The 19,825-nt window shown below is 36.6% G+C and overlaps 1 protein-coding gene across 9 annotated transcripts in view; it reads left to right on the top strand.

Moving 5' to 3' along the window:
- FRY (FRY microtubule binding protein) overlaps window positions 1-19,825 on the top strand; it is a 238,220-nt gene that overhangs the window by 145,845 nt on the left and 72,550 nt on the right. For all 9 annotated transcript variants that reach the window (XM_083810257.1, XM_083810250.1, XM_083810253.1 and 6 more), the window contains 12 exons: window positions 2,394-2,501; window positions 6,828-7,083; window positions 8,195-8,377; window positions 9,275-9,361; window positions 11,134-11,393; window positions 11,725-11,914; window positions 12,657-12,781; window positions 12,967-13,024; window positions 16,239-16,330; window positions 16,516-16,688; window positions 18,695-18,855; window positions 19,652-19,762. In XM_083810257.1, the coding sequence (XP_083666383.1) occupies window positions 2,394-2,501; window positions 6,828-7,083; window positions 8,195-8,377; window positions 9,275-9,361; window positions 11,134-11,393; window positions 11,725-11,914; window positions 12,657-12,781; window positions 12,967-13,024; window positions 16,239-16,330; window positions 16,516-16,688; window positions 18,695-18,855; window positions 19,652-19,762 (1,804 nt within the window). The remainder of the gene's footprint in view (window positions 1-2,393; window positions 2,502-6,827; window positions 7,084-8,194; window positions 8,378-9,274; window positions 9,362-11,133; window positions 11,394-11,724; window positions 11,915-12,656; window positions 12,782-12,966; window positions 13,025-16,238; window positions 16,331-16,515; window positions 16,689-18,694; window positions 18,856-19,651; window positions 19,763-19,825) is intronic.

The following is a 19,825-nucleotide window of genomic DNA, read 5'->3' as shown; positions in this document are numbered from 1 at the left end:
CCTCAGACTTGGATCTTCTCCTGCTGCTCTTCTGTGCAGCTGATAAGCCACAGAACACCCACAGATTTTATATTTATAAATAATTACTCACTTGCCTTCATAACAGTTTCCTCTCAGACTATTATTTTACATGCCTCCATTTTAATTGCACAAACTGTTTACAACCTCTGGGGACTGATAATAAGGAAACTGCAAAGTTAACTTTCCACTTCAAGTCAGCAAGGAAGACTCATTTGTTTTCATGCAGATAACGTTACTGATAGCACTTTGTTTTTTACAACTATAAATATATAATATTTTGCAGTAGTGATTAATGCAACTCATGTTTGTATTAGTGGTAGTAGTTCACTGTTATAGTGAACTATAATAAACTATAATTGTTTAAAACTTTGTTAATGTTAGTTTATAACCAAACTGTCAGATAAAATATCGTATTTTACACTTTTTCAGCTTAGTTGCTGACACCTTTCAAGTTCTATCAGTTAGGGTACAAGATGTAGGTATAATCATATACAGATAATTCATTGAGAAGATTGTTTTCCCTCATCGTGCAATATAAGTTAATAGATTAAAGTAATATCATCATACCATTTAATTAATATCATACATATCCAAGCTAATAAGTATATAGGAATGTTAAGAGAAAGAATGGTATCCAAGTAAGACTACAAAACTGTCTTTAATCTTTGAATTAAGTAAGTTTAGTGTCATCTTATGCCTTTTCTGTACACATTATTTCAGTGAATAACCAGTGATACTCTATAAATCTTATTTTAGACTTGTAAGATGATATTGCATTCAGGCTTCCTCTGGTATCAAACACAAAAGTTAGCTATCCAAATGCAATGTTCTGTTAGCTGGAGAAGCAGAGTGATGTAGTAAGCAGGGTGTTGGACTGGTGTGCAGGAAAACCAAATTCATTCTCTGTTTTCTCACTGAATTTCAGTTTGGGATTAAGTAGCTTACAGTGCTTCTTGATGTCTCCCTTTTTCCCCCATTCTTTTCTAGTTTGATTGTAAGCATATAAAAGCAAGAACAGTCTTTCTCTACATGTGTGTAGTAGGTTCTTTAAAGGGGACCTTGCTCTTTGATTCTTCCAAAGCATATTACAGGCTAATTAAAAATATTGTAGGAAAGACTGTACAATTTGAAATGCTGTTAATGCTTTGGTTATTTCCTTTTTATACTAGATAGCCAAGTAACCTAGGAGAGGGACTCTTTATCAGGAAGAGTATAGATAGGACAAGGAGTAATCTAAACTAAAAGAGAGTAGATTTAGATTAGACATTCAGAATAAATTCTTCACTCAGGGAGTGGTGAGGCACTGGCACAGGTTCCCCAGAGAAGCTGTGGATGCCCCATCCCTGGAGATGTTCAAGGCCAGGCTGGATGGGGCTTTGGGCAACCTGGTGTGGTGGGAGGTGTCCCTGCCCATGGCAGGGGGTTGGAACTGGGTGGGCTTTAAGGTCCCTTCCAACCCAAACCACTCTGTGATTCTATATTGATCAGTGAGATAACAAACGAGCAAAGAATTATTCTGGGGTCTGTCACAAGGACTTCTTTAATCTTCATTCTTAGAAAAAAAAAATAGGAAACAAGTCAGGACTGCATTTGTCATGAAAATAGCTAGCAGCTGAAACTTGTACTACTTTTAGAAAACTTAAGGAGTCCCAACCTAGTTTTTGGTTCATACTGAACTTTAAATTCAGCCACTTTCTTGGGCTGTTCGGGAGCAGTTAAGCCATTCCAGAGATTATAGCAGCCTTGGGGCTACTGAAACATGTTTTAGCTGATAATGATTGCTACAGTGCTGCTATCTCTGCCAGGGATCAACAGAAACCCTCTGGCCGTATCTACCTCTAAATTACACTTCTTTCTCATTGTATTAATGGATGTTGCAGGATTTCCACAGGTACATGCCCTGTTGAGGGCAACTGTTGGATATTCTGTTATGTGGGCCTCTTATGTATTTGCTGTTTACTTTATGCAGTTGATGACCTATAGCTTCATTGTGATGGGGAACATCCCAGCTTTTTCTTCATTACTTTATCTGAAGTTTGCGTTACGCAAAGGCTGATCTTGATGGAGGAGGCTTCCTATGTTATAACTCCATCTTGATATATCTGCCAGAGAAAAGCAACTGAGCCAGTAATAATGGACTTTTCAAGTACTGTGCAAATACTATGTATAAAAATGCATGAAAAATGTCAAAATAAAAATAATTTATTCAAGATCAGTTTCCTTCTTAGCTCATTTTTAATGATTAGCTTTCTGTCTTGATGTTCTTCTGAGGCCTCTGGCACTCCATATTGTCCATCCCTTCTCTGAAGTAGGTGGATCCTTTAATACAGCTACTTGTTAAGCTTAGTCAAAATTCTGTTTTAAACTTCCAGCGGTGAGAGAAAACCAAAAATTGATCTGTTCAGAACATGTGTTGCTGCTATTCCTCGACTGCTTCCTGATGGAATGTCAAAACTTGAGTTGATCGACCTGCTGGCAAGGTAAGCTGTTCAAACATTAAACAACTGCTCGGGGGAACAGAATGAAAAACTGAGACACAGAGTGTGTAGTGTTTTCTCAGACAAAGCCCTATAGATATAAAAAGTAATCTGTTATTAAGGGATAAGACACAGAAGTTGTAGCATCTTTTTACAGGCATTGTGTTTATATCATTGACCCCTAATTTTGTAAGGGAGTAGATACATCATCTATAAGTCTTTTTCATCAGTATGTAGGTTAGAAGATATTCACTATTCTGTATGATACTCACTACTTACTACTCTTTTTAACCATTGCAGAATGCTAATTAACTGAAGAGAGAGAACACCTTTTTGGTGTTGTGGAAAAACATGGAGATACGCATTTAGTTTTGATTTATGATTTCCAGATGTCTGTTTGGTAAAACACAAATGCTATATGTGTTATGTTTCCAAATACTTCTTTTTTTAATAATAATTTTAATTAAAATTATTTTTATAAGACAGAAAATAAATAAAATATACATTTTAATTTCTTATCTTCCCTGTTTGGGGTGCATTGAATTTATCTAGATATACTATAGACCTCTGAAGAAAATGGTCTAGAACGCACATGGCTGCTAAAACAGTTATGTTTCAGGACATCAGATCAGTGACTTAGTGCCAAATAATTATGTTAAGAGGTACTGGTCAGTACACAAAGGTCTGTTACATTTCAGTTCTGGTATCCACGTCAAAGATTCCAGCATGTGCTTATCTTATAAGTAGATTATGATGATAAATCAAGCCACAAGGTCCTAGCAACATTTTGTTGTCAGGTAACTGTGGCAAAGCTATCTTTTCCACTCTGTTCTTGCTTTTGAAATGTCTGTGAGGAATGGCAGATGTGGGAGTCAGAGGACTGTATGCAAAAGCAGTTTTTTTCTGCTTTATGAACTGCCAATTCCCAGTGATGTGCTGAAGGAATGAAACAATTAATTCTGCTAGCAGTAGAGAGCACAGGCAGCCAAACAAACCAAAACTGCAGCCAAGGGTAGGTGTGCTGTGCTCCATGGCAGGCTTGATTTCGTTCTGTTTACATCCTATGCTATAAATCATTTGTGGATTGTTTTAAGTAATTACATTATCAAATTATACAGATACCACATTAGATAGTTACAAGAATCCGGCATTAGTAAAATGAAAATGGACGTTTCCCTCTAATACAATATTTTAACTAGCTTTCTATCATTAGTAATGGCCTTAACTAAGCTGTTAGAAAGCATATATCCATTCTGATCTTTGACCAAAGAGGACTGTTCAGATCAGACATTGAAAATAACGTCACTAGAATTAGAATATGGAGACCAATATAGATTTCTTCATAAATTAATAGCCACTGCATTTATCTTTGTTCAAACCTCAGACTTTATTCAGTAAAGACCAGTAGTTATTCTTTAGCAACAATCAGCATTGTAAACATTTTCTGGGCGATTACCGAGCAGTAGATCTGCTCAGTAATCTGACTCCTTGACTCTGAGTAGAAGTGAGATACCAAGAGGAGCCGAGGACAGCATCTCTAGGGCAAGTTTGGATGCAATTATATGCCCAGGCATTCCCCAACAAGGGGACATTTGTTCTCATCTCCTCCATCTCCTCATGCTAAAACATTCTTTAGAGTCACTGATACTGTTTTAAATCAGATTTTCAAGTGGAAGCTAGGGAAACAGCTTAGGTAAAAGTAGGTGGATGCATTATAGGTTGGAAAACCTTTTATCAGAAAGCAGTTAACAGACAATTCACAGTTCAGGCAATGTATAGCATGGTGCTGAAATAACTGGGTAGGGTCTTCGTATTGCAGAATATGATCTTTGGGTTGTAGTAGATCACAAACTGAGCACACAAAAAAAGTGATGTTACTATGGAAAAGGAAACCTTATTGACCTTTATAAATAGAAATATCTAAAAGATTTTTGAAAAAGTTCTGTTCTAACCAGTATCAAGGATGCCTGATTTGGAGAACTCTGTCCAGGCTGGAGCACTGCGGTTAAAGAAACATCTGGCCAGAGAAAGAAAGAAAATGAGTGGTTTAAAAAATATCACCCACAAAGAAAGATTGAAAGAATTAGGTCTGTTTAATCTAAGATAGTGTGGACACAAAACAGTCTGCAAAAATATAGCTTCAGAGAAGGAGGAAATAAACTGTTTAAGGAAGTAACACCTGTCCTAATCTTAATGTAAGTCTCCAGACCACCTCAGCACCAGAGCTGCTTCTGCATTCTCTATACCCATGCTTTTTAGGGTCTGGATTGACTACTTTTCCCAGTTATGGAAAAAGTAGTTCTAGGAGATATAAGTCTTTGCTGATCTGGAGACATTCCATAAATCTTAGTACAATATTATTTCTTTTCTTGGTCTGAGGTGATTAGATTTTGAGACTAAAATCAATACAAGGATAAAAAATTTTTTAAAGGTGAAGTATCAACCTCTCCCTTTCAAGTCTCTTTTTGAAAAGAACCTGAGAAGCTGTTCTTCAAGGGATTTGTGCAGGGCTGTGTTGTTTGGATGGAAGGCGGTTAAATATTTTCTTCTCACTAAAGATGAAATAACATCTTTGGGTTAATGGGTTCTTTTTGTTCACAGTTTGGTTTTAATTTTTCATCCTCACAGCAGATGTGTCTTTTGGCAGTTTCCAGAAGGAATCTGTAACTCAGCAGCTAGACTTTCTTCCAGGACAGCTGTATTCAAATCATAGGTAGTAAAGCAGATGTTAAGGATATGCTGTACATTTTGCCCCGTTACTGCCCACTGAAACAGTTCATTACAAAAGCTAGGTTTTAATTTTAACAGACTCAAGTGCTAGGAAACAAACAAACATTTACTTGCTTCCTCAAGCTGCCTGTCATATAGTAGTACATGTATTCTCATGCTCAGTTTGAATTTCATCTCATTAGATAATGCCCAGTGCCACTGCACAGTAACTTGGGTTTAGAGACGTATGTCTTTTGTATCCTCTTTTCCATTATTTGTGTCGTTGTGGAAGTCATTTCATGGATGGTTTAATCATAGTCTCAGGGGTCATGCTTGTTTTTCTGTGTATGGCATTCCAATGAGGAGACAAAAGTGGTCCTTTCCTAGCACAACAAAATACCATATTTCCAAAGTTATATAAAAAGATGTGGTTATTAAAGCATGAGAGTTATTTTTAGTCATATTCACAAGAGGCGAAGTTGCATGGCAGTCACTTTCCTTTGACTTAACTGAGAAGTCCCCTGCCTCCCAGTTATGATTCTGTAATGGACCAAATCTGTTCTGAGCTGCTTCTCATCATACACTGCAAACTGACTGGAATTTGGTTCCACTCCATTTGACTGGTGTGCTTTTTTTCTCCTAGATTTCCATCCATTTGTTTCCAATGCATCTTCATTTTCAGCTACTCCATTAAATGTAGATAAAATACTTTGAAAATGAGTGCTAACACACAACAGAAAATTATGGTCTCTTGGGTAATAAAAACAAAACACATCATAAAGGCAGTGAACCAGAAATTGCAGAACACACTGATCTGAATTTACTTTATTCTGCCAGGCTACCAACACAGAAGTAGTCTGTTAATTTTCTTGTTGAAAGAGAGTATATAATTTTTTGTGTTGAAAAAGAACTTCAACACAATGCAAATACAGAAGGAAAGAAAATTTAGAAAATGGGATCTGAAATCTAAAATTTCAGAAGGATTTCAGGGGTGTCAGATTTTTTTTTAAAGTATGGAATATCCTTAGGCTGTTTTTCCCATTTCTCTATCCTAAGTTGATTAAAACATAAAGTAGTTTTATAACTCAAATGTTTGTTTTTATTTATTTTGAAGATGTGCTTTCTGTAATTGTGATTCGCTTTTTGGCTAAAGATTTGTTTTAGCTGTTAGGCAGCAGAGGTGTTGCGATTCTTTTATTTTTACATTGAAAGTAAGCAAATAAATAGATAAATTATGCAATTAAATATTAACCTGTTAGCCATTTATTATCATTATGAAATAGAAACATTTCATGATTCTATGAGTAAATCAAAACTGGGTTTGGTTTTGGGGAAATAGCAAAGTTGCCAAATCCTGTACTGTAAAGATACTTTAGGAGTGGAGCAAACATTTCTTTTCAATCTACGAATGTGTTCAGGCACCGTTGCATAAAGAATTACAGTAAAACATGTTAAGGATGTTAATTGTGGTCAATAATAATAAAACCATGATAGCATTGTTGCAATTTACCTTGTCACTGGGAATTTTCTGTCAGTGTTAATTTACTAAGAAACATATGCTCATTACCACAAAAATCAGTCCTTAGATTTTTATTACCTGACATTTACTTTTGCTTACAGGCTGTCTATCCATATGGATGATGAACTTCGACACATTGCACAGAATTCTCTTCAGGGTCTACTAGTTGACTTTGTTGACTGGCGAGAGGATGTACTCTTTGGTTTTACTAATTTCCTGCTACGTGAAGTGAATGATATGCATCACACCCTTCTTGACACTTCACTGAAGTTACTGCTACAGTTGCTCACACAATGGAAGCTTGTAATACACACTCCAGGAAAAGCTTCTGAACAGGCAAAAAACAGATCTTCAGAGGTATGAAATTAAGAGATTTGTGTCCTCGCATTTGTACTAATTGAAGACAGAAATTATGTTCCCTGGTGTTGCTGTGTTTTATGTGTTTTGTATTTACTCACCTGAGAAGAATTCACTACGTAAGATTTTTTAAGGTAATGAGTTCAGCCCTTTTTTGAGGACAGCTATTTCCTTGTGTAATACAGCAGATGTTATTGTTGTTGAGCAACATGAGAGAATGCATGTCAAACTGAAATAAGCATGTCAACAAAAGCACATAAAGTGAATTATTTGTATGAGGATGTTGCAGAAGGACATTTTCCCAGGACTGAAACTGACAATGCTAGTAGGAATGCTGGGAAGAGTGAAGTGGATCTTCCTTTCCTGTCACCGTTTCATTTGGTTGATCCAAAAACATCAAACCCCCTGATTGTTTCTAACAGCCTGCTGTCTTCATGTGTTACTAACGTTCCTGGGAACTGAACAGCTCTGCTCTGCTCCTCCCATATGTGCTGTCCCACAGATATTTTCATTATGAGAGATGATTCTTCAGGCTTCTTATCTCCTTACCCAATCTCCTTGGAAATCGTTTCCTTTGCACAAGCATGATGTCTGCTTTATGTTGCAGAGGACCCTCGTTAATAAGTAATAGTAGTTCTATAAAAAATGTAAAAAAGGGAAAGCCTTTCATACTTTTCAGTAAATATTGTTGCACCTTACTGGTGGGGTGCTCTCTTTGGTAAGAGGTTCTAGAGACCACCTACCAGAATAAAAGGCTGCCTGATACAGGATCAAAGAAAGACCTGAGGATCCTGCCATCCGTAGTACAAGAAGTATGAAGTCTTCACAGTCTGACTCACCCCTTCATTTTTTTAGGGGAGTATAGAACAAAACAGGTAGTTGAATTGCAAATTAGATGGAGAGGTCTGGCCGTAGACTGGTTTGTGGAATAGGGTAAGTAAAAGCGACAAAACTTGGTGGTGTGAAGGAATGCTTTCCATCTCCTGCTTAGTATTTACATGGCCTCTGCATTTTGGTTCTTTACATGTCATAGTTAAGTAGAATATTTCTTGTAGATATGGTTTTCAAACATGAACACTCATGTTTTTTTTCCCCGTGTATTATTCTACAGTTAATACCAAATGGATCCAGCCACAGGATACAGTCTGAAAGAAGCCCCTATTCTAATGTACTACATGCTGTTGAAGGATTTGCACTGGTTCTGCTGTGTAGTTTCCAGGTTGCCACACGTAAACTAGCTGTTTTAATCCTCAGAGAGATTCGTGCTTTGTTCCTGGCACTTGGCCAGGCAGAGGTATGATTTTCCTTTTCTGGAACTTTGAATTAATATTTTTCAAAGATAAAGCTCAAAACTGATATTACCATTGCTTTTAACATAATTGATGCAGTGCAGCAGGTATACACTTAGTTTATAAATGTTTTTATAAAAACATTTGGTCTAATCTTACCAGTTCTATTTGCCTTACCATTGCAAACCTTTCCATGGTTTGCTAGACAATGTAACATTAATTACATGTGCTCTGTACAAGAATTTGCTCAGTTTGAAGGGAAACATGTACAGCAACTTAATACTTTCCCTTGGCATGATGTGAATGTAAAAGATACTTTTTGCTGAATGGCTTATTTTTGTATCATCAGTATTATAAATTTTTATTGGAAATGAAACTCATTTCTGTAGCATACCATTTTATAAAAAACCACGGCATACAACACATGTAAGATTATTCATATACATTTTCCTTGTATAGTAAAGTCCTCTAAGTCTTTTTTATGGATATAGAAGTATTGAGAGTCGTGTGTATCAATGGTCACAACACAGTGAGCCATCTAAATGCCTAAGAACACAAATACGTGTGTTCATAGCGAAGGAATGCTTTAATAAACAGTAAGCTAATTTTTCAGTCTTTTGATACCAGCTATCCAAAGTCATAGGGGATTTTCTGATATGCGTTTTTGTTCAGTAAACAGTGAACTATAGCCACAAATTAATTTAATTTCAAACCACAGTCTGGACTTGGTTCTGAGGTTAATATGAAAAAGACAAAATGCACCCATCATTACCAAAGTATTTTTTAGCCATTTTAGATTCATGACATAATTTTTAGGTGGCTCTATTTCACGTACCAGAAAAAGAAGAAATGAAACAATCTGGTAAGGAAAACAGCTAACTTCTGCTCTCTCTGTTATGCAGGATGATGACAGACCTATGATCGATGTCATGGATCAATTAAGTTCTTCTATTCTTGACAGTTTTATTCATGTGGCTGTTTCAGATTCAGTAAGTACTACTTTACTGTTACTGCTAGTGTGTTTACATAACACATGGACATGACAAATATTAGACATGAAATACTAAAGATACAGCTGCCAGAAATTAAAGGAATCACACAGCTTTAAGGCTCCAGCCATCTACCCAAGTGCTCCAAGTCTCCACAACATCCCAGACAATTTGTTCCATGAAAAAAAAAAACACATGCTGTGGATATAGAAGATACTACATACAGAAAAAAAGAATATATAACCAAAGTTATAATCGAAATTACCTAAATTTTGGACCTGTGTCCTGCATCTCAAAGAACCATTGAGAACGTCTTATTTCCACCACTACCTAATGCTTGGAGTGGTTGGAACTCACTCACTGAATCACTCGTCAGTCCTGATGTTCAGAAAGCAATAACCTTTAACTCTCACACATGCTCAGAAGTGACCCTGTCTGCAAACCTAAGCATAAGTTTAAGTAATTCAAAGGTGAGGTGAATCTCTGCTTTTGCTCTCTCATGGGCCTAATGATCTAACATGCTACCAGAGGAAGCAGAGAAGCCACAAGCAATTTGGATGAGAAAGTATTGGCAGGAGAACTGATACATCGGGCAACTTGTTTTGCATACTTGGAGATTAGTACATTTGTCCAAAGAGCAGAAACTTGGTTCTGGGCACTTTTCAGCCTGATGAAGTTTAAAGCAACAATCATTCCTTACCGCATGACTGCTGTAACAGCAGCTTTCCCATGGTAGGAAGGGGTGAAATCAGGCCATTGTACAGCTGAAAACAGAAAAGATGTAGGATCAGATGCTGATCAAGCAAGAGCTATTCTGACTGTGTAAGCCAGGAATTAGGAAATTCAGTTGAAACAACAGAATCTGTTTAGGGGTGTTGCAGTTTCTGTTGGGTGTGGGTTTGGATCTTGTGCTTTAGTTCTATGCAATAATAATACAGCAAAGCACATGTGTTGCCAGTGTACCTTGTTTCTGACAAGTACAGCAGGGAATGGTAATTTAGTGATTATTTTTGTAACAGTGGATGGAGGATGCAACTGTTATATCCTGTCTGAGGTCTGATAACTGAATAGTAAGATGCCAAAATACATGTGTTTAAGTTTTCATTCCACAAAGTTGTTTTCCTGAGAAAATACTAACTTACACTACAGAAATGGTCTGTTGATATGATGAGAACCCTATTTGCCACTGAAGGAAGCAGGATTTAAAGTGGATTAAAACTGTTTAAGCTCCTGTTTCAGCCTCTTAATTCCCTACACACATATTCAAATGCCCTGCAAGAATATTAATTAATAGCATTGGTATTTATCATACTGTCATAGCACGTAGGAGTCTTAATCATGGGCTAAGGCTCTGTCTGTCTGTTCCGATGATGAACATAAGGACAGTCTATACCTATTACAGACTGCAGCCTTATACAAGAGACAGTGGGTGGGTGTAGGCTGCAAGGATAATAGAAAGTAACAATGAGATTATATTGGTCAGCATACGAGACAGTTATCATAGAGCTTAAGGGCAAGTTTTTGTGCCCGTCACAGTAGATAGGAGCTTTAAGGAGGAACCAGAGGGGAAATAATGAGGTAGCTCTTATCAGCATTTGTAAAAAGCTCCTCCTGAGTAAAAGGGCAATGTGACAAGAAGCATAAAAGTATTGGTCTAAAAAATCCAACAGAAGATGGCCATGGAGCTGGAAAATAAAGACAAGCACTGAAGAGGAACATAGCATGGAATAAATTAATGTCACTGTGATTTTTTATTTTTTTTCTCTCCACAGACAACAATACCCTTAACACACAGTGTGGACTTGCAGTGGCTGGTGGAGTGGAATGCAGTCCTAGTAAACAGCCATTACGATGTAAAAAGTCCTTCCCATGTCTGGATATTTGCACAGTCTGTTAAAGACCCATGGGTTCTCTGCCTCTTCAGTTTTCTTAGACAGGAGAATTTACCAAAACATTGTCCTACAGCTCTCAGCTATGCTTGGCCCTATGCTTTCACTAGGCTACAGCTGATAATGCCTCTTGTGGATCCAAAGTAAGTGGAAATCTGCATGGAGTTTCATTTTTATGGATTTGTATGAGTTTAATACAAGCTGTAATAGTCTGCAGTTTCAGTCTCAGTCTGTAAGACCTGCAGAGTTGCTATCCAACTCTTGTCCTGTTCAATAGCAACTGCTGGCTAAATAGCATATTTCATTCCTTTTTGATAAAGGAATTTGATTCCTCCAAGATACTGAGGAATTAAAACTGGGAACTAATTTTAATAATTTAAATTAATTATATTAATCATTTTATATTATTTAAAATAGTAATAATAATCTTTTTATTAAATTGATTTATAATTTAATTTAATTTTTAAATTCTAGTATTCCTGTTAATGCAAAGAAAACAAGTACAGCAAGCAGTGGAGACAACTATGTCACTTTGTGGAGAAACTATCTTATTCTGTGTTTTGGAGTAGCAAAGCCCAGTATTATGAGCCCGGGACACTTGCGTGCTTCAACACCAGAGATCATGGCTACCACTCCTGATGGAACAGTGAACTATGATAATAAGGTGATGTACCCTGCTTCAGGCAAATTATTTTGTATTTATTTAGAAAAGTTTTAAACTATATTGGTACGTGAAACAGCGGTGATGAAAGTACATCCTGATGAAAGTATTTCAGTTGGGGGAATATTTTGTTATACGCAAACTGCTTAAGGCATGTAATTAACAATTATAACATGTTTAACATGAAGTGTCAATAAATATTTGGCAAAAGCTATGGCATTTTCAAAATCCTACTTTTTTGCATTCTGGGTGATGTATATTCAAAGTATAGACATTCTGTATGTGATGTGTTTGAAGTTAACTTTAGCATGGCAACCCCTTTCTTTAGTTGTAGAGTACTACAGTTTGTAGATTTATAACATTATTAAGCAATAAGGCAGATTTCTGAATATACATTGTAGGCCTGCTGGACATGAAGGAAAATTTTATGAAATATAGTTTCAACTAGCAGCAGCCTGAGAGGAGCAGTAGTGAAATAATAAACTCAGTAAATTACAATAATCTGAATGAAAGTAAGGGGATTCCTCAGATCTACATATTTGCTAGGCCTTATTGAGATGATTGTGATGTAGCAGGCATGCAGTTAGGCTGGTGTATTAATATCCATAATAGTAAAATCGTTTCAGCATGTTTTTAAACTACGTATTGATTCTTGGACAATGCTATTTTGTAAAGAAAAAAATGTTTTTACTCAGTATCGATAATGCTGACAATGAAATGTCAATGATTTCTTAATATATTTTAGGCTATTGGAACTCCATCTGTTGGAGTCTTACTAAAGCAGCTAGTGCCTTTGATGAGACTTGAAAGCATAGAAATAACAGAATCACTTGTATTAGGATTTGGAAGAACAAATTCTCTTGTTTTCAGGTACTTCCCCATTTATCATATTCTCAATTATTTGTTCTAATTCAAATACATTACTTTTATTGTAATTTAAATATACTTGATTTTTTGTTTACACTTCAGACATTTTTTTTTACGGAATGAATTTAATACTGATGCTTGTTAGAGGAAACTAGATTCATTAATGACTTTTTTTTTTTTTAATTTAGGGAATTAGTAGAAGAACTTCACCCACTAATGAAAGAAGCCCTTGAAAGAAGACCAGAGGTTAGTTGAGGAAATTAAATGTACTAGTTTCTTTAAACTGCAGAATGAATTTTCAAGTAGTGTTTTTTTTCTCCTTGGAAAACAAAGATCCTCTTTTGTACTAAGTAACAAGTAAATATCTGTGTGCCACAAGCATTTTAATAGCTGTTTATAAGATCATAATCTAAATAATTGCATTAAAACTTAGTTTAATTTATTTTTTTTTCAGTGATACAAAATGTACAATATAGAAATCCATTCTGAGGAAAAATTTCCAGTCAAATATGTAACCTCCTCATAGAGAAATCCACTTTCAGTATCCGAAAAAAAAATTATAACACAAATGGGCTACAAGCGCAGCTCACAGTGGTGGTCAGATGTGCTTTTTATTTGCTTCAGAGGCAGTCATCTATTTCAATTCTAGTTGTCTGTATTTGTTCATTGTGAACACAGCAGGTTAACTGCAGCAATTCATCAGCATTTTCACCTTTGTTATAGTATTTCCTTTGTTACAATAGAAAGCAGTGCTAGAAGGGATTCCAGCAGATCATCCAATCCATCCAAGAGAGCATGAACTAGTCTTGTGTAATACCTGACAGATGTTGTTCAAACTATTCTTAAAAACCTCTGGTTCCTCACTAAGCAGTTTAGTCGTAGGATGTGTATGCAGCTACAGGAGAAAGCCATGAGTAGAGCTGGAGTACCGGACCTGAGTTGCTGTTCTGTTCAATTGTCACAGCTCTGGAGGTTGCTCACTCCCAGGCACAAGCCCCACAAGGCACCAAGCCACTATACACAGTCTTCCAAACTACCCCAGCTGCTTTTGCTCTGCAGTGCTTCTCATTCCCTACCTCAGAGCCAGGTTACAAAAGCACTGCTCTGGCTACAGCACAGCCCTCATGTTACAGCAGGCAGTCTGTGATAAGAAAACGATGCCTCGGGCCAGCGCAGCATTGCATGCGTCCTGCTGGGCAACATGGGGATAGCCAGCCTTCTTGGGGTCTTCTGGAGCAGTGTGAATATGAGGCCATCTGTGCTGCTCAACTCTGGGGCCATGAGCAGTCCCTGTCTCTGTTTACCAGCGTAGACACAGCCATTGTGTCCATGCAGTTCTGCTGAGAAGTCTGCGTGGCTGCATTCAGAAAGCTCTGCGTTATTACCGTCCTCTGCCTAAGCTAGTTTATCTGGTTCTCCAGCAGATTCGAATTGTGTATTCACTGCACTGTCTTCCACAGCAGTTTCAATAAGGTACCCTAATGGTGACCTGGTGTGTTGTCACTGTCTGCCCAGTCATAGTCTTCCGTGCCGAAGTCATGCAGAGAATGGTGAAGAGGAAGAACTCAAATCAACAGACAGGCAGAGGTTCTCAGCTATAACCAATATAGCAATAAACAAACAAAAAAGTAACTCTGCGGGAGCTCCATTCATGTTTTTACATAGACAATTCTTGATAATTCTGTGTCTAGCAAACATCTTCTACTGTTCCCTCTCTGTGCTGCTTTGCACCTCAATTCCTTTGTGTGCCTTCCATCCCTATGAAGTCATTGATTTGAAGGTGGCCTGTTTTGATACTGGGCAGAAGTGGATTAATGTACGTGTTAGAGCAGCCACTTGCTTTTCGTGCCTTTTGCACCCTTGAAGACAACTTGGACTTGTGTGGCCTTTTCTGAAAGCATACATATCCAGTCCACCCTCAGGAAAGGAAGCATGAGAACACAGATGCTTACAGTGTGCTCTGAGAGCAAATTTAGCACATGGAAATGTCAGTAGAGATATGTGAGAAGAAGGAACTACAATATTAATTTGCATTCTGCTCCTGCTATGAAGAATTGGGCCACCATCCTGCAAGCAGTGCCACCCAGGAGTGATTGTACGGGTCAGGTAGCTACAGAGAACACGGCAGGCCTCCATGCGGGCAGGCAGGTATCCAACACACCAGAAATAACTTCCCTGAACTGACATATGCCATGACTAGAAAGAGAATTATCAGGACAGCCAAGAACTGCAGGGGAAAAACAATATGGACATTACACAAGATCCCCCATGGAGAGACTGGCACAGAGCTTGCTGTGGTGCAGTGTTACAGCATCAGCTCTGATGCTAGTGCGAGAAAGTGCTGTGCTTGTTCAATACTACATTACAAAAAAAATGTTTTTTTTTTTCTCTGCATGTGCTTCCTGGAACCTTTGAGGTATAAAGGGAGCAAACCAGGGCTCTAAGTAGGACAAATCAAATGGCATAATGATTTGATTAAAAATTTGGCTAAATTGCTGCAGTCTGGGACAGAATACCAGGGAAAGTGTCGCTTTTCCTTTCCCAAGCATCTACTACTGGCCATTGACTGGGCCATAGCACAAGATGAGATAAACCTTTGATCTGATTCATTACTGTAATTCTTACATTCTGAAGAGGAAAATATTGTGCTTTTCTTGTCCTGGCAGCAAATTTTTTTGAGTGCAATAGCAGCTTCTTGACCTCTCATATTTTTGCTTAGTGGCGATGCAAGATACAAAGAAACAAGTCATTTTAGCCCTTCAGCAAAGAGCAGTCCTTGTTGCATTCACATCTTTCAAGGCAAGATAGATGACAGAAAAGACAGTTTCTAGAAGATAATGAAATACAATGAACCAGTTAACAACAGTGCAGTCCTGTTCTACTGGAAGAGTATGCTAACTGTGTGTATAGCTATTGCAGTCAAAGCATCCAAGAGCTGTGTACTAGAGTGGTGTCTGCAAGGAGCTAACTCGATTATGGGTGATAATGTAACTTCAGCATTACCAAGTTCAAGAGTGGTTAACCACTAAAATATTTTCTTAGGGTCTGGATATCTGTTCTGCATTTCACAATGCTTCTAGTGCCCAGAGTAGATGGTGTAAAGCTAACATGAATATCCCTACTACCTGAAGATAGCACAGAAACCTTGCGTATTATTTATTGGATATTTTTTATCCAATATTTCATTATTTCATTTCCATGTTTTCAGTGAGGACTAAGGTAGCTGTTAACAGTTTGTCCAAGGACAGTTGGAAAGAGAAAAATTTGGTCATATTTATTTCTGTGTTGATATATAAGTACACTGTTATTATGAAATACTCAAAAGCAATCAAGTTCCGTCATGAAAAAATGCTTGAACCAGAATTTTTAAATATCCACTGTACAGACATTTTTAGGGTTACTAGTTTTTAATTTATGCACCTATGCATATAAAAATGGTTCTATTTTTTTAAATTACAAGAACAAGAAACGTCGAGAACGCCGAGACCTACTAAGACTACAGTTACTGCGAATTTTTGAACTCCTTGCTGATGCTGGTGTCATAAGTGACAGGTAGGACTATCATTTATCATAAATACTGCTCTTTACGTGAAATAATTTTCAGTGTTTACAATACTATGTCACTGTTATTTGAAGAATTGTGCAACAGATATGGAGGATTTTTTGTGTATTTCTTCAGGAAGCTATAGTATAACTACACTGTTTTTATTTTAATGTACAACTTTGCTTTATGCTAGTACAAATGGAGCCTTAGAAAGAGATACATTAGCCCTTGGAGCCTTGTTCCTAGAGTATGTTGATCTGACTCGCATGCTTCTGGAGGCTGAAAATGATAAAGAAGTCGAAATCCTTAAGGACATGAGAGCACATTTCAGTGCAATGATTGCCAACTTGATTCAGTGTGTTCCAGGTACGGTGCTGAATTGTCTCAATGTATTATGCAATTGCATTTAATGTATTTATTGGAAAAGTCATTTATTTTTTCTTCTTTTCTGCTTGTTAGTTTTTGTGAATTGTCATATTGCAAATATAAAGGGAAATGTAGACAAAAGAGTTCTAAGGTCTATTGAGAGACAGATCAAAAATCCTGTTGAGGCTTGTAGTAGTCGTATATAAGAACCTTCTTTTTAAAAGCCCAGATAAGAAATTATCTGTGACCTTCTGTGGCTCCAGGTTTCCATGACATAAGACCTTATCTGTCTCCATTTGACTTTATTGCCAGACTCTTTATAAACTCAGACAGGCCTTGCAAAATATAGATAGGTGCAGAAAATGTACAGTATTAAATGTAAAGGAAAACCTGCCCAAGGTGTGGAGACTGTATCCCGTTATCTAACTACAGTTGCATATCATAAATTTCTAATGGATTTCATGCTTTTAATATATTGCAAGATCACTTCAGAAATGTAATGTAATTCCGTTAGCAAAAAATACAAGAAAAAGCCTACTTTAAAGACCCCCATGTAATTGCTGGAAGATAAGGTCTAGAGCTTACTCAGTCTATTTATGTCTACTATCTCCAGATCATATATGACAAGAAATAACAGCATTTGTCACAACCAATACAAAGGAATGAAGGAATTTAAAAGAGTACAGTAAGGTGATAAATAATGAACAAATAATGTACATTCCAAGTATGCAAATTTTGTCAAAGTTGTGAACATGTCTCCAGAGATAATATTCATAAAAATATACATTAGTTGGACAAGATAAGGAAAAAATGGCATTCCTGCTGTTAAGTTAAAAAAAATTGTCTTGAACTGGGTGATGTCAAGTTCTTAGCTGCTGTTAACAAATGAAATACTGAGTTTCTTTCCTTTATTCATTTTGTGGATGATGCTCATTACAAATGCAGAATTTCTCTAGTAGTTACTTTGCCATTAATACTTGCAAAGGCCTTCCTCTCTGCATTTATTCTCACATTCTACAAGGCACATAACGAAACAAAGGACTGCATGTTTTATGAATTTTACACAATGAAACAGTGGTGCTGTATGTTTTGAGAGAATGCAACAGTAACTGATGAATTCCAATAATTCAGTATGTAATTATATGAAGAGATGTATTTTCTGCTAATATGACAGTTTTAAAATACATCAATAGCTACTGGAGCCATAACATTTAACTGCTAGCAAACAAATGTTTATTTTGTCAACATCTATCATCTTTAGTCATTGCTCATATTGATTTGCTTTAGTATTGTCTAAATAGACTTTGTTGGCTTCCAGCAAAGTTTCTAGGTGAAAAATAATTAACTGGTAGCAGTTTACCATTCTCTTTAATACACATAATTCCACCTCTTCCATCATGTTTTGCTTAGGGGAACTAAAGCTATTGTCTAAAACATTTATCTTTTTTTTTTCCCTTAAATGGTTAAAACCCTAATTAACCCTAAATTAAACCTAATTAACCCTAAATGGTTAAAAAGGCATAGATATTTTTCATTTGCTTAAATAATTTAGCTGTTCAGGAAGCATACCACATCTTTGTCATAAATAAACTGACACCAAGTTTATTTCTTGTCCCCACGTATTGCTATATTAGAATAAGACATATATATTGTTTGGGCTTACATTTAAACGGTTGGCAAAAACAAGCAAATAGTTGCCACTAAAAGGATGCAAGAGGCATCAAAAAGCCTGATTTTATAATTAGTTTATTGCTGTTTCTAAAGTCAGATATACGTGTCTATGTAAATACACATAAATTCAGAATTGAAGGTTCTTAGAAATAGGATGCATCTTAATCACTGTTATATTTTAAGAAGGAACTTGGGTATTTTGGAGTAAGTATATACTGAACATTAGAGAAAAAATCCCTGTTCATAGAAATTTGAAATTCTCGTTATCATCTCTGCTACATGAATTTTTTTTTAACATTAACAAATCACAACTATTTCTATTTCTATTCACTTAGTTCACCACAGGAGATTTCTTTTCCCTCAGCAGAGCTTGAGGCATCATCTATTCATCTTATTCAGCCAGTGGGCAGGACCTTTCAGTATTATGTTCACACCCCTGGATCGTTACAGTGACAGAAATCATCAGATCACAAGATACCAGTATTGTGCATTAAAGGTACTAAAATTTCACTGTCAAAATCCATAGTAGCAATTTTCCAATCAAAATACAAGGAATTGTGGGGTTTATTAAATTTTATTTCACAGTAATTTGATTTGTCATGCTTGATGCAAACTTGTATATTAGTATGTGTATGTAGTGATATCATAGAATATAACAGTATTGACCCCTGCAGTTATGCGTTGTTTTCTTTGCAGACACTTTTCAAAGCTAATTATTTTGAAAACCAAAATGCATTTTAAAATGTTATTTAAGTGTTCATTAACAGATTGTTAGATTCAGTGAGAAGATATTAGGGTCTGAAATTAAATACAGTATCAGTTCAGTATCACATGTACGTCTCAGGACTGTCTCCCACGCTTGCCTGGAGACATGCTCAGTAATACTAAAATACTTTTGCAGCAAAAACAGTTGCAACTCCCCTACTTAAGTAAGATGGGAAATTAATAGCCCATGTATTTATATAAGTTGCATCACTTGGTGTGTATTGATTGTTTTGTAGCTTGATTTATGAGGAATGGGTAAAATGACAAAATATATTTTGAAGAATGGGGAAACTGGTCTGTCATATTCCTTTCAAAATGCTTAAACTCAGCATTATCTTGAAATCCAGTAACATCTACAGCAACATAATTACCAAATTCTAGCAAGATCAACTGTGACCATTTTCATCATACTTCCATCAAAACCAAAAACAATTTACAATCTTGTTAGCCTGGATCTGGGCTTAAATCTTTCTGAAAGGTTCGTTCGTGTTATTTTTCTGTGTAATCAAAGTTCCTTGTTCTTTCAGGCCATGTCAGCAGTGCTCTGCTGTGGACCAGTATTTGACAATGTTGGTCTTTCCCCTGACGGATATCTGTACAAATGGCTTGATAACATTCTGGCTTGTCAAGATTTACGTGTAAGTTCTCACCAAAATGCAACACTGGTGAATAATTTTAATCTCTGTACTGGCTGAGTAAAG

The sequence above is a fragment of the Anser anser genome, assembly GCF_964211835.1.
Source record: "Anser anser genome assembly, chromosome: 1".
Lineage (NCBI taxonomy): Eukaryota > Metazoa > Chordata > Aves > Anseriformes > Anatidae > Anser > Anser anser.
The sequence above is the reverse complement of the archived record's forward strand: the minus strand, read 5'-3'. Positions and strand labels throughout refer to the sequence as shown.